General features: G+C 43.8%; 1 protein-coding gene across 1 annotated transcript in view; it reads right to left on the bottom strand.

Annotated features, from left to right (window-relative positions):
• Nucleotides 1-10,171: 10,171 nt before the first annotated feature.
• LOC143018396 (uncharacterized) overlaps nucleotides 10,172-15,732 on the bottom strand; it is a 7,053-nt gene continuing 1,492 nt past the window's right edge. Inside the window, exons 2-5 of the mRNA XM_076173752.1 lie at nucleotides 13,147-13,243; nucleotides 12,327-12,465; nucleotides 11,777-11,963; nucleotides 10,172-11,537 (exon numbers count right to left, since the gene is read on the bottom strand). Coding sequence (XP_076029867.1) covers nucleotides 11,328-11,537; nucleotides 11,777-11,963; nucleotides 12,327-12,465; nucleotides 13,147-13,243 — 633 coding nt within the window. The 3' untranslated portion in view covers nucleotides 10,172-11,327. The remainder of the gene's footprint in view (nucleotides 11,538-11,776; nucleotides 11,964-12,326; nucleotides 12,466-13,146; nucleotides 13,244-15,732) is intronic.

The raw sequence follows: 15,732 nt of genomic DNA, 5'->3' as shown, positions 1-15,732 counted from the left end.
ATTAATCCACGTCATGAATCTAGGATCTAAAGATGGAAGCCCCTCCACAGCTCCCTGGAAGACATCGACTACTTTTAGTGGAGGCAGGAGTACAGTAGTCCAAACCCAAGTTTGTGACATGTGTGTGAACAGGAAACCTTTTCTAGTCTCCTCGCAACGACACAGATATTGATATTATTCTGCTGCGACTAGCGCCGGGCTATTTTATTAATCTGGAATCAGTATCTTTTGCTGAACGGATTGGAGCCAAGGAATGAGTTATACAACCATATGTGCAGTGTCTTTATTGCAGCGCTTAAGAAAACAGTGTGTTTGGACAAGAACCCAGTGTGTACGATGCGTCCAGAAACAGAGGGGCCTCCCCACCGATTTTACTGGTTTCGAGTTGATAAGCACGGAAAACACGACAAAATGCAAAACTTTGAGAGCGTTTTTCTGAAAACTGTCCTTAGTCTAGGATGCCCATCTGTTTCCGGATGCTTCACATTTTCCCTCAATCCATGGTAACTGCGAGTTGTGGGGAAAGGATTGTGGGGGAGGGGGCGGGGACGGTGACGCTGGTCGTGGGAATTGCCTTCACCTCTTCCTCCACGGCGGCGACGACGACGTGCCCTCGGCTGAGTAAAATCTGAAGACTGCGTCGACGCAGCCAAGGTTTCGAGAACTCGAATCAATCGGGCTGGAAGGTCTTTAGCTCCCTCCCTCCCTCCTTTACTGCGGTGTCCTCATGGATGAAGCCATTTCCTTCTGGTGGAGGCCGCTCGTTTTCATCTCAGGGTAGGCAGGATCTTCCGGGGACTTGTGGGTCCGATGAAGAGTCGATCCCTGCTCTCGCTCCTTCCGTGGGGACCTCGTGAGTGGTAACGATGTGAGCCCGCGCTAGCAGTTGGCTGCGGGACTCACTCGATTCGGGACATGGCTTTTAGGCACCAAGATCTAAATATACCTAGATCTTGTTAGGCACTAGACCGCTTCAAAGAACGCGTCACAGCAAAACTTGCAAAGGCTTGACTGATGTCATTCACGGAAATATGCTATAGTGGAGAACAGTGCATTCCATAAACGGTGTGTCAGAACTTCACCTCTAAAGTTGTGCCCTGTGGAAGAAACACACAGAGCTTCTAAAATGGAGTGGAGTATGTTGGGGATGGAATGGGTGGGAGTGGTTTTTATGCCTTTGTTTTTTGACAGCCTCCCTTGTAAGGGGGGAAAAGCCTTTGGTATATGTATGTATGTATGTATGTATGTATATAGTAGAGGAAGCTGTGTAGTACAATGAGTATCAGTTTTTTAGGATTGTAAGAACAACTTGAAGAAATTCCATGACGCGTGGCACAGTGCTTTTTCCCCCTCCCATGTTGCCATGACGCCGAAGGGACACGTGGGAGACATGTGGGATGGGTGATATGTAATCCTTTCTATGATCCTAGAATCTAATACACATTGTACTATACAGCTGCCTTTACTATATACCGAATACAAAAAAAAAAAAAAATCAAATAGCACATACATGGGAAATGAGAGAGAGAGAGAGAGAATAGTTAGTAGTAAATCACAAGGTATGCCACACACTAAACGGACTTCTTGGAGCGCGCGGACGTATTGATCCAAAGACCCTCTTTTGGCCACGGTTGTGCGCGTACAAGTCCAATAGATTGCCTTGGGAGTCTACATTTGTTTCACTTGTTCCGATACTGACACTTTTTCATTTTAGGTCCGATAATGTGACACTCAAGTTCCATCGACGTCTGCAGAGGTTGATTTGGTATTAGTAGACCTAGCGCTGGTGTATTGCGAAGCACTAGACCGGTTCTGCCATAACTCTGACGTCACAAAGGGTGATACCACCGCTAAAATTGCCTGGGTTGTAAATGCCAACGTAGCTCCCAGTCATTCCATTCTCACTGTGAAAGATAACACTCACACCTGGTGGTGGAGGGCCCCTGTAGAATCCGAGGTACTTGTATCCAGTGAAGTCACCGGTAGGAGCGTCCATGTCCCCAATCCAGACCTGGAACAAGAAACTCGGAAATGAGACATTCAAAATGTGGTTCCGGCAGTCACGTTTACAAGAAATACCGCGGAGATACGTATATTCATTGTGGAAAGTCAGTTTCTTTACAGTTCACTCATCGGTAACCGTCTCGAGTACATAATCATCAGGACAGAAACATTCTCCACCAATCAAGATACAGTGATTACCGAACTACAACTTCCCTGCAATCACTAACCTCAAGGTAACGGGTAAACCCGACGTTACCCTCGCCTAAGAGGAGAACTTCGACCCTGTAGATGCGGTACGTTGCCCCCAAATCGACCATCCAAAAGATTTCTGGCAAACCGGTGGCGGAGGAGTAGCAGCAGTTTGTGCCAATCGAACACGCAAACTCGTCGTTTGCGTACTCCTTGTACAATGAGCTAGGGGTGGAACAAGAGCCAGAGGTGTTGACACCCATAAAAGTGTTGTTCATGATCATGCAAAGTCCCCTTTCCCACAATTATTTTTTTCACTCTTGACACTAGGTTTTCCGTGTGCTTTACAAATGTGCATATATACATACAAATACATATATACTTTATCCTACCTGTTCACAGTAAGTAATGTACGTGCGTGTTGGTAATGTCGAATTAGAATATATGAAAATACTTGAAATGCTAAGGGATATGGTGAATGAAAAAAGAAATGATATTAACATGAAAAGTGACATTTGACAAGAACCTAACGACCGTAGAAACAGACCCGTAATGTTTAAATTCAAGGTGCTCACACAACAGGAAGACTCACGCGTATTTTCTCGAAGCCTGTGATGGTTTTTGGAAGGCCACGTTGGTCAGTGTTTTTTCGCTGTTGTATAAGACGACGGTTTTCCCGAAGATTTCCGAAGCGTCTGAGTTGATCTCCTGGAGACAATAACAGTCTTCCTCTGAGGACCAAGGAAGAATAATTTATATATAACGACAACAAGGTAATGTCGTAGCACATTGGTAAAATAATACTAATGACCCACTTTCAGAGAAGTGCTGAAGAGGATCACAGATAGTGATCGAAATATACGGATCTTTTTACTTTGGCCTATTCTTCTCTGAAAGTGGATCATTAGTATTGTATATATTGGTTTGGGTCACGTAACAACACATCTACTGAGTCGGACGGTAACTGACAGGAATTGAATACCTTGGTAGTCTATTGCTGCCGCTTGTATAGTTCGACAGATGATGCCACATTCAACGATGGATCGTGTCCTCTGGAGCAACAGGACTTCAGGATAAATGGTGGAGTTCAATGTCACATAATTTCCTTTCAACCGTAAGATGGAGCTGTCCGTGGTTATGAGAAAGACCGTGGAGAAGAAGACTTGGAGGAAGAGGAAGGGCACCGTGAAACGGGAGGCGGAGGGAGCCATGGACGCTGTGTGGGTCTTCTCGTGTTTCTCGGCACTAAATGAAGGAACTTGACGGTTTCAACCCTTGTGACATTGCTCGCATGTTGGGGGCCGTTATGAACCCACAATTAATTACATTCGTGTTTGAGTGTCCTTGAAACAAACAAACAAAAAAACACGATCCAATTGCGATCCAATTATTTTGCTGAGGATTGCATGTATTGTATTCTAATTTCTGTTAACATTATGTTGATTATAGGTCTGGTGTAGACATGCAGGAAATTCAAGTAAATGCGTAGTTAGAATTCTGTATGTGTGTATGTACATGCGTGTCAGCGTGAATGTTCTAGAAGAATCAAATTGCCATTCTGTTTAAGTAATTATCATTTATTTTTATAATGCGAAAGTTGAATAAATGAGATAGGTTATTAATATGATCAGAATTTGAATTATTGTATAACTGAAATACTACTGAATGTAAATATGTGTGTGCAAGGAATTATTGTGGAAAATGAATGATTAGCAACCGCCTTTGGGCACGCGAAGATCCATCTTCCTATTAATCTCCATCCGCAAAGTCAAGCGATGCATATCTCTCTTTATGTGGCTGATGTACAGTTTCCTGCAGATGTCCTTCTGGGACTAGACACTATGTAGCAATATGGGATTAGCGTCTTTCCCCAACGTCATGACATTGCCTCTGGTCGTCATTTGATTCCAGCCCTACATTTGGCGACTATTTCTCAACCACCTTCTACACTTCCCACTTGTGCAAATCCCCCCTCCCACAGCATGCCAAGTGTGTCAGTTCCCACTATTGTTGTTCCACCTGCCCCCTCGACCTGGAGTCAGACAACTCAGAGAGTACTTCCTCCATATCTCCTCTAGCTCCCACTTCCCAGGACACTACAGCCATCGTCTGAACCTTCTCTTCAGAATTCACTTCCTCCTTCTAGTGAACCTACCTTGCTCCAAGTTTCCTCCCGTACAAAGCGATTGCGTTCTTCTCGCATGCCTAAATCAAGAAAAAGGAATACCAAATGTCTTTCCCCTTCTACAGAATAGCATTTTCTCCAACAGAAATCCAGATTTCTCCTTCCTTGGATGAATTAATAATTACCTCCTCCCCTGTCTCCGATGTGCTTTCCACAATGTGTCGCACTACTCATGCAGTGTTAACAAGAACCGTGACTCTTCCACCACATGAGTATTGCAAAGTGCAGCTTCGCATTTCCCGAGCTCTGGAATGCGATGTTCTCTGTATGCCAGAATCCACACGTGTCAAAGGCATATCACTGACTTCAGCCTTATGCACTACCTCCAAGAAAGGTCATACTTCTTTTCTAGCTGCCAATGACACTTCTTCAAGAGTAAAAGTCATTGATGACCAAAATTCATCATTGAAGCATCTCACTTCAAACCCCTTGACTTCCCCGATGCTCAACAGGATTTAATTTCCTCATGCAATGCCTTTCGCCATCTCATTGCTTTGCCAGATGAATCCCTAGATTCTACTGATCTCATTCACCGCCACATTCCCCTTCGTGATGGCTCTAAACCTTGCTACATTCCGGCTTATAGACTGCCGCATAGTAAACGTAAGGTTGTGGACAAGCTCATTGCAGACATGCTTACCCAGGATATCGTGGAACCGTCCATTTGCGAGTGGAACTTTCCCCTATTTGTTGTTACCAAACCAGATGGTACATTCTGCCCTGTTGTTGATTTTAGAGAGCTTAACAAAATCACTGTCCCCGAAAGGACACCCATTCCCGTTCTCCAAGAAATCCTACATTCTGTTGGTCAGAATAGCACTGTCTTTTCAACTTTAGACCTAATGTCAGGCTATTTTCAAATTCTTCTTGCTCTGGAAAGCAGACCTCTAACAGCCTTCTGTACCCCTTCTGGTCATTTCCAATTCAAACGTTTGGCTATGGGTCTCACCTCTGCTTCTTCTGTCTTCACACGACTTATGCACACCGTTCTTGATGGCTTGGTGATAATGTCTGTATGTATTTAGATGACATCATCATAGCTTCCAAATCCTTACCCGACCACATTCACACCCTTCAACAAGTCTTTTCTCGTCTTGCTAATGCCAACGTAAAACTCAAGCTAAACAAATGCTCCTTTCTTAAGAAAGAAATTCATTTTCTTGGACAGGTCCTCACTTCCAATGGCATTCTTACTGTTCCTGAAAAGTCAAAGCTGTTGCTGACTTCCCTCGTCCAACGGACCTTGAGCACCTTCGCTCCTTCCTTGGTCTTTCAGGTTATTACCGTAGGTACATCCGCAATTATTCAAAAATTGCAGCCCCTCTTACTTCACTACTAAAGAAAGATGTACCTTGCCAGTGTTCGTCTGCCCAAGAACAAGCCTTTGTAGAATTAAAGAATGCCCTTACCATTGCTCCTGTCTTTCCCTAACTATGATTTACCTGTTATTCTCTACACCGATGCCTCATTCCAAGGTGTTGGTGCTGTCCTCATGCAAGAACAAGACACACACCTTCGCCCTATTGCTTTTGCCAGCAGACTCCTTAACAAAGCTGAACGTAACTATTCTGTCACAGAAATTGAAGCTCTTGCTGTAATATATGCTCTTCGACATTTTAAGGAAATCATTCTAGGCTATCTTGCCACAGTGCATACAGACCACCAGTCACTTCTTCAACTTTTCAAAGGCAAGAACTTGTCCTGGAAACTTGCTCGCTGGTTCTTGACCATTCAAGAATTCAATCCCATCTTCTCATATGTGCGTGGATCAGCAATCCATGTTGCAGATGCACTTTCTAGAAATGTTGCTGCTATCAATTCTCTCCTTCAGCCAGCCAGTCTTACTTATGCGCGTATACAAGCAGCTCAAAGATGCGACCCAATGTGAAAACGTGTGATATTTTCTCTCGAGTCAGGAGATACATCAGATAATACAGACTTCCCTACCTCCTTGGACCACTTCAGACTTGACGATGACGTTCTTTATCACGAAACCACACTTTCCAACAAGCATGAACCAAACAGACTTGTACAACAACTCGTAGTTCCTTCTGACTTAGTACCTGAAGTTCTGTTCCTTTTACATGATTCTCCACTTGCTGCACATCCAGGTAAAGACAAATGCTTAACACAGGCCAGACTTCAGTACTTTTGGCTTACCATTAGAAAGGATATCCATAACCACATTGACGCCTATCATCCTTGTGCTAATCATAAAGATCATATTCAGAGTAGAGTTCCCATGTTGAAGTACCCAATCCCTAGCAAACCCTTTGATATGGTTGCAATTGACCTTCTCAAATTATCACTCACTTCTAGTGAAAACCAGTACCTGTTTGTGTGTATGGATCATTTTTCCAGATTCTGCATAGTTGAACCTATTCCAGACAAGACTGCGACAATAATTGCAAAGACGTTCATTGACAAAATTATTTGCCCCTTCACTACTCCCAAAGTTCTTCTCTCTGACAATGGCACGGAATTCAACAATAAGATTCTTTCAAATATTTGCAAATCCTTTCAAATAACAAAATGTCATATCGTTGCATACCAACCCAGTTCAAATGGCCTTTGTCGAAGGCCATAACAGAAAGATTCTCAATGTTCTCCGACACCTCGCTTCTGACCTCCATCTCTCCTGGGATCACCATGTCCCTATGATTCAGTCTTGCCTTTACAGTGCCATCAATAGGTCCATATCAGAGTCGCCTCACTTTGTCATCTTTAGTTCCGACAAGCGACTCCCATATGACCTTGCTTCAGAAATAGGTCCTATTTACAACTTTGGTGATTTTGTAAAGGTTTCACTTTCAAATTTCAGCTCTCTCTTCAAGAGAATTACTCAGTCTCTTTCTCTCGCCAAAGACGAGATGGCCCGTTTTCAAAATAAAAATGCGAGAGAATCTAACATTGCAATAGGTGATATCGTATATGCCCAGAACCATTCTCCATCTTCCAAGCTTTGACCAAAATTCCTTGGTCCCTTCCGTGTCCTCGCACTACAACCTACAAACAAAGTCAAAGTAAAACACTTACATTCAGACACAGAATCCATCATGCACCTGGACACCCTTAAGCTTTTCTCTCGAAGTGTAGTCTGTGACAATGACCCTCCGACTCCCACAGAACCTCTTCCTCCCCCCCCCTCCCATTTCAACGTCCCCTGTCTCCCACCCATATAATCTTCGCAGCCGTCATACTTTTTTAACTTTCAAAGCTTACAGCTGCCAAAATGTTCTCCACTACCGTCCTTTCCAATCTTTCATGTTATTCCATGTATATATATAATGTTCCATATGCCTGCATGTTCTAATTCAATATTCTTATGAAATTTTCATTGTACGTCGCTGGGGTCAGCTCCTGATAGGTGGCCGAGCGTTTATTGTATTCTAATTTCTGTTAACATTATGTATAGATTATATCTCTTGTGTAGACATGCAGGAAATTCAAGTAAATGCGTAGTTAGAATTCTGTATGTATGTATGTACATGCGTGTTAGCGTGAATGTTCTAGAAGAATCAAATTGCCATTCTGTTTAAGTAATAATCATTTATCTTTATAATGCGAAAGTTGAATAAATGAGATAGATTATTAATATGATCAAAATTTGAATTATTGTATAACTGAAATACGACTGAATGTAAATTTGTGTGTGTGCAAGGAATAATTGTGGAAAATGAATTTAGCAACCGCCTTTGGGCACGCGAAGAGCGTGAAAGCATCACGCATTCGCATAACTTGAGTGAGAGAGTGTAAGACACATACTGTTATTTACGCTGTGAAATAAAAAGTGGTGAACAAGTGAACACTGCATCGTATCTACCACCTATATTGAACCTACAATCCGGCTGTGGGTAGTCAGACCTAACTTCTCCACCATCCACCCTAAAACTTCATATTCTATTCCCAACTACCTCTACCACCGTTCTTCTTCTCACAAGCGTTTCCTCTAACCCCGTTTGTCCATCTTTTCCTGGGCCTGCCCCCTTGGTCCCCTGGGACCCATTCCTTGCATTTCCTTGATGTCGATCTTCCGCCATCCTGACTATCGTAGGATGGGAGTAATCGGGCCAGCACTGTGGTAAATGGGCCATATAAAAGTCATTCATATATCAAAAATGATGTTACAACTGGTAAATAAAAGTCTGGTAAAATGGAGGTAGGTATGTATTCAGGGTAAAAGTGAAATATTTTAAGCCAATTTCAATTAGAAAAATGAATAACTTTTATATGGACCAAAAGTCTCCTGTCGGCATGCTCCGCCTTTGTAATCCTTTGCAATCCTCTGACTGTTAGGTCATAAAGGATTAATCCACGTCATGAATCTAGGACCTAAAGATGGAAGCCCCTCCACAGCTCCCTGGAAGACATCGACTACTTTTAGTGGAGGCAGGAGTACAGTAGTCCAAACCCAAGTTTGTGACATGTGTGTGAACAGGAAACCTTTTCTAGTCTCCTCGCAACGACACAAATATTGATATTATTCTGCTGCGACTAGCGCCGGGCTATTTTATTAGTCTGGAATCAGTATCTTTTGCTGAACGGATTGGAGCCAAGGAATGAGTTATACAACCATATGTGCAGTGTCTTTATTGCAGCGCTGAAGAAAACAGTCTGTTTGGACAAGAACCCAGTGTGTACGATGCGTCCAGAAACAGAGGGGCCTCCCCACCGATTTTACTGGTTTCGAGTTGATAAGCACGGAAAACACGATAAAATGCAAAACTTTGAGAGCGTTTCTCTGAAAACTATCCTTAGTCTAGGATGCCCATCTGTTTCCGGATGCTTCACATTTTCCCTCAAGCCAAGGTAACTGCGAGTTGTGGGGAAAGGATTGCGGGGGAAGGGGCGGGGGTGGTGAAGCTGGTCGTGGGAATTGCCTTCGCCTCTTCCTCCACGGCGGCGACGACGACGTGCCCTCGGCTGAGTAAAATGTGAAGACTGCGTCGACGCAGCCAAGGTTTCGAGAACACGAATCAATCGGGCTGGAAGGTCTTTAGGTCCCTCCCTCCCTCCTTCACTGCGGTGCCTGCATAGATACACCCATTTCCTTCTGGTGGAGGCCGCTCGTTTTCATCTCAGGGCAGGCAGGACCTTCCAGGGACTTGTGGGCCCGATCAAGAGTCGATCCCTGCTCTCGCTCCTTCCGTGGGGACCTCGCGAGTGGTTTTCGTCGTAACGATGTGAGCGCGCGCTAGCAGTTGGCTGCGGGACTCACTCGATGTGGGACTTGGCTTTTAGGCACTAGACCGCTTCAAAGAACGCGTCACACGCAAAACTTGCAAAGGCTTGACTGATGTCATTCACGGAAATATGCTATAGTGGAGAACAGTGCATTCCAAAAACGGTGTGTCAGAACTCCACCTCTAAATTTGTGCGCTGTGAAAGAAAGATTGCAGGGTGACCTGGTATAAGATGCCCTAGAATGCATCCTTATCGAAAAAGACAATATCTCACAGACAGGTAGAGAGAAATCGTTCTCGAAGAGTTCTTCGGGGGATGGGATGTACAACTCGAGTTCGAATCTCCCGCCTTTCTGGACGTCGGGTCACAGGTGTATCGGCTAACTTGGTGACATTAGGTCACAGTGACCCGTCTTCCACGTTCGATGTGCATTTGCTTTCCAGAAGGGGTAATACTTCGATTGATGAGTGCATGCCCTTTCACCCCTTAGACACACACACACACACACACACACACACACACACACACACACACACATAACACTAACACTAGCACACATAACACAACACTAACACAAACAAACTCTGAGCTTTCTTCCGGAAGGGAAATAGCTGTCCATCACGAGTCTAATAGGGGATCTAAGACCATGGTGAATCACACACATACTAACACAAACAAGCAAATAAACAAACACCAGTTTGCTGGTTTAATGGTACCGCGCTGGACTGCTAACTCATTGGTCTGATTTCAAAATCCCTCCCATGACTGTAAATTTTCATGACATTCTAAACCGGCGCTCCTTGCTGTGGATGTTCAGTGTCTTTGGATACTGCTTGTGACCCAGGGCAGTGGGCGAGATGCAGGGATGACCCGTCATCCAGGAAGTGCCAAGATAAGAGGGAAGGAAGAGGGTGGAGGGGAGTGGAATATGTGTATGTTTAAGACAGATTAAACATTTTAGAAGCTCTGCCAAGGGATTCAAACCCTGACCTGTGCGCGCATAATTAGTTGCTAGCATCTTGGCTTCGAGATTATGCACACACAGGTCAGGGTTCGAATCCCTTGGCAGAGCTTCTAAAATGGAGTGGAATATGTTGGGGATGGAACGGATGGGAGTGGTTTTTATAACTTTGTTTTTTGACAACCTCCCTTGTAAGGGGGAAAAAGACTTTGGTATATGTATGTATATAGTACAGGAAATTGTGTTGTACAATGAGTATCAGTTTTTTAGGATCGTAAGAACAACTTGAAGAAATTCCATGACATGTGGCAACAGTGCTTTTTCCCCCTCTCATGTTGCCATGACGCCGAGGGGACACGAGTGAGACATGTGGGATGGGTAATAGGTAATCCTTGCTATAATCCTAGAATGTGATACACATTGTACTATGCAGCTGCCTTTACTATATACAGAATAAAAAAAAAATCAAATAACACATACAAGGGAAATGAGAGAGAGAGAGAGAGAATGGTTAGTAGTAAATCACAACGTGTGCCACACACTAAACGGACTTCTTGGAGCGCGCGGACGTATTGATCTAAACACCCTCCTGTGGCCACGGCTGTGCGTGTACAAGTCCAATAGGCCTTGTGAGTCTACATTTGTTTCACTTGTTCCGATACTGACACTTTTTCATTTTAGGGCCGATAATGTGACACTCAAGTTCCATCGACGTCTGCAGAGGTTGATTTGGTATTAGTAGACCTAGCGCGTGGAATCTGGTTGGAAAAGAAGGGTTTAGACTCGTTGGTGTATTGTAAAGCACTAGACCGGTTCTGCCATAACTCTGACGTCACAAAGGGTGATACCACCGCTAAAATGGCCTGGGTTGAAAATGCCAACGTAGCTCCCAGTCATTCCATTCTCACTGCGAAAGATAACACTCACACCTGGTGGTGGAGGGCCCATGAAGGATCCGAGATATTTGTATCCAGTGAAGTCACCGGTAGGAGCGTCCGTGTCCCCAATCCAGACCTGGAACAAGAAAATCGGAAATGAGAAATTCAAAATGTGGTTCCGGCAGTCACATTTACAAGAAATACCGCGGAGTTACGTATATTCATTGTGGAAAGTCAAGGGCTCATGTGGTTCCCAGTTGCTTTACAGTTCACTCATCGGTAACCGTCTCGAGTACATAATCATCAGGACAGAAACCTTCTCCACCAATCAAGATACAGCGATTACCGAACTACAACTTCCCTGCAATCACTAACCTCAAGGAAAGTGGTAAACCAGTGGGCACCCTCGCCTAAGAGGAGAGCTTCGACCCTGTAGATGCGGTACATTGCCCCCAAATCGACCATCCAAAAGATTTGCGGCAAACCGGCGGCGGAGGAGTAACAGCAGTTTGTGCCAATCGAACACGCAAACTCGTCGTTTGCGTACTCCGTGGACAATGAGCTAGGGATGGAACAAAAGACACAGGTATAGACACCCATAAAAGTGTTGTTCATGATCATGCAAAGTCCGCTTTCCCACAATTCTTTTTTCACTCTGACACTAGGTTTTCCGTGTGCTTTACAAATGTGCATATATACATACTTATACATATATACTTTATCCTACCTGTTCACAGTAAGTAATGTACGTGCGTGTTGGAAATGTTGAATTAGTATATATGAAAATACTTGAAATGCTAAAGGATATGGAGAATGATTTTTTTTTTTTATATGAATATGAAAAGTGACATTTCACAAGAACCTAACGACCGTAGAAACAGGCTCGTTATGTTTAAATTCAAGGTACTACAAGAGGAAGACTCACCCGTATGGTTTCGAAGCCTGTGATGGTTTTTGGAAGGCGACGTTGGTCAGTGTTTTTTCGGTGGTGTATAAGACACCGGTTTTCCCGAAGACTTCCGAAGCGTCTGAGTTGATCCCCTGGAGACAATGACAGTCTTCCCCTGAGGATCAAGGAAAGAATAAATTGTATATAACGACAACAAGGTAATGTTGTAGCACATTGATAAAATAATACTAATGACCCACTTTCAGAGAAGTGCTGAAGAGGATCACAGATAGTGATCGAAATATACGGATCTTTTTACTTTGGCCTATTCTTCTGTGAAAGTGGGTCATTAGTATTGTATATAAGGGTTTGGGTCACGTAACAACACATCAACTGAGTCGGACGGTAACTGACAGGAATTGAATACCTTGGTAGTCTATTGCTGCCGCTTGTATGGTTCGACAGATGATGCCACATTCAACGATGGATCGTGTCCTCTGGAGCAACAGGACTTCAGGATAAATGGTGGAGTTGAGTGTCACATAATTTCCTTTCAACCGTAAGATGGAGCCGTCCGTGGTTATGACAAAGACCGTGGAGAAGAAAACTTGGAGGAAGAGGAAGGGCACCGTGAACCGGGAGGCGGAGGGAGCCATGGGCGCTGTGATTCACCTTGGTCTTTGGATTACGTGTTGGACTAGTGATCGGCGGCTATTTTCTTCCCGGAAGAGAGCTCAGAGCTCGTATGACACACACCCAACTCCCCGCTCACGAGAGTTTCAGTAACGACTCGAAGCGCAGCGATACTGAAATAATTTCAGCCCTGGGCAGGATTAGAACCAGGTACAGCCAGTACCTCCGCACTGACTGTGAGACTCTACCAACCGCGCCACCGAGTCGTGGGTCCTCTGGTGTTCCTCAGCACTAAATGAAGGAACTTGATGGTTTGAACCCTTGTGACATTGTTCGCATGTTGGGGGGTCGTTATGAACCCACAGTTAATTACATTCGTGTTTGATTGTCCGTGGAAAAAAACGAAAATGAGACAATTGCGATCCAATTATTTTGCTGAGGAATGCATGCCACCTCCCGACCGCACTTTTTTGTTAAAACTCAAATGAACATGTGATTGAAATAGCTAAAAGGCTTTAACCTGTACGTCGCTGGGTGAATGTTGTATATACTCCGCCTACCAGCGTCGGAGCAAAAATAGATTTTTTATTTTATTTTATATATATATTTGACTAGATAAACACCATATGAGGACGGAGCCTTTATTTGTACGACGTTTCGCTTATTACAGCTTTTTCAAGTACAAGTTGAGATACAAATGCTTGAGATTAAATAAGGGGAAAGGAGGGAACGGGGAGAGAAAAAGGGGGGGGGGAAGGAAGAGGAGGAGGAGGAGGAGGAGGAGGAGGAGGGTGGTGGGATGGACACTGGGAAAGGATGAGAATGCCGGCCCAAACGTCCGTGAGCGAAATGTCCACAAAGGGTGGTTTAAGTATTTAATATTTTGCTGGCCATGGGTATTAGGGGAATAATGTGAGGAGATATGTTAAACATGCCCCTGTTTTGTTCAATAGTGTTCGTTCCTTGAATGATTGCTGCTTCTAAACACTTCCTGCGGATTTTGTCTGGTTCCCGCATCAGCAGCTCTGCATTCTTCCAGTCCATAAGATGGTTTTCCTTGTTTCTATGTGTCACACATGCATTGGTGGTGACATCATGCCTGACGTCGTAACGGTGTTCACGTATTCGTGTATTCAGGTCACGTGACGTTCAGGATGTGATAAAGTTTACATCGGAGAAACGTCACGTGACCTGAATACACGAATACGTGAACACCGTTACGACGTCAGGCATGATGTCACCACCAATGCATGTGTGACACATAGAAACAAGGAAAACCATCTTATGGACTGGAAGAATGCAGAGCTGCTGATGCGGGAACCAGACAAAATCCGCAGGAAGTGTTTAGAAGCAGCAATCATTCAAGGAACGAACACTATTGAACAAAACAGGGGCATGTTTAACATATCTCCTCACATTATTCCCCTAATACCCATGGCCAGCAAAATATTAAATACTTAAACCACCCTTTGTGGACATTTCGCTCACGGACGTTTGGGCCGGCATTCTCATCCTTTCCCAGTGTCCATCCCACCACCCTCCTCCTCCTCCTCCTCCTCCTCCTCCTCCTCCTCCTCCTCCTCCTCCTCCTCCTCCTCTTCCTTCCCCCCCCCCTTTTTCTCTCCCCGTTCCCTCCTTTCCCCTTATTTAATCTCAAGCATTTGTATCTCAACTTGTACTTGAAAAAGCTGTAATAAGCGAAACGTCGTACAAATAAAGGCTCCGTCCTCATATGGTGTTTATCTAGTCAATCTTGTCGGCAGACTGCCACTTTTAAGCATATATATATTTATTTATTTATTCATTTATTTTTGTTTAAATCAACTCAAAATTATGTAAAACCAACAAATATTGCTTATTTTGATTCACCTTAGCCTACAAGTGGAGAAACTGGGTCGATTTTGTCTATATATGCGTGCGAAAGTTTGGTAGAATATCCGTAGACTTTCTTTCTGTCCTCTCGCGGGTTGAATGAGGTATTTTTTTCGGGTAAGCCTCATCAGAATTTCAGAGAGTGAAGGAATTTAACATCTTGTATATTTACAGCCAATGCACAGTCGCCCATAATAGTCTGACACTTACGAAAAACGTGTTTATAAATAGTTTCTGTGGATTTTTTTTTTTTTTTTGGGGGGGTGCAAATATTACTTTGTGGTAAATTGATTTTTAATTTTTTTTTTATGCAATTTCATGGAGGATAGGTGATTATGGTGTTTTTTATTGTTTTGGTAAATGTTTTAGTAAGCATCCATCACACCATTATTGCCCGGCCAGATTTTGTATCACGCATCTATTAATTGCCAGTTCTATATGTCTGAATACGTACTAAAGAACACCTAACTGTCGAAGCACAACTTCACCTCCTCATACTTTGTTTCGTACACCAGATTCGACTAAATTACGTCCTAAAGGCCGATTTGGTACCCCAAGTTACCCCCCCCCCCGAAAAATAGCTGCCAGGGTTGCCAGTTTTGTCAATAAACAAAACAAAAAAAATTGAACGACTTTTATAGCGAATAAATAAAGCTACTCGGTCATTACCACAGATTTGACCCTAGACGCAATGCCTATTTTTGGCGATTTTTTGAAATAGCGGTATATGACGTATGCCGCTGACGCTCAATCCACAAAACAAGTACGGCATACGACCGCTGACGCTGTAGGGGTTAAGCAACTAAATCCCGTGGTGTACTGCACAGATTATTTTGTGGTTAACTTTGGGTTACTGTATTTAACTGAAGGTCGAAACCTGATCGATAAAGCCCTCTTTCGTACTTTTCTAGGTCAGTTAAGGTCACTACAAAACCTT

Source organism: Oratosquilla oratoria, chromosome 34 (assembly GCF_046742065.1).
Source record: "Oratosquilla oratoria isolate Oo_2021 chromosome 34, ASM4674206v1, whole genome shotgun sequence".
In the NCBI taxonomy this organism is placed as follows: Eukaryota; Metazoa; Arthropoda; class Malacostraca; order Stomatopoda; family Squillidae; genus Oratosquilla; species Oratosquilla oratoria.
The sequence above is the reverse complement of the archived record's forward strand: the minus strand, read 5'-3'. Positions and strand labels throughout refer to the sequence as shown.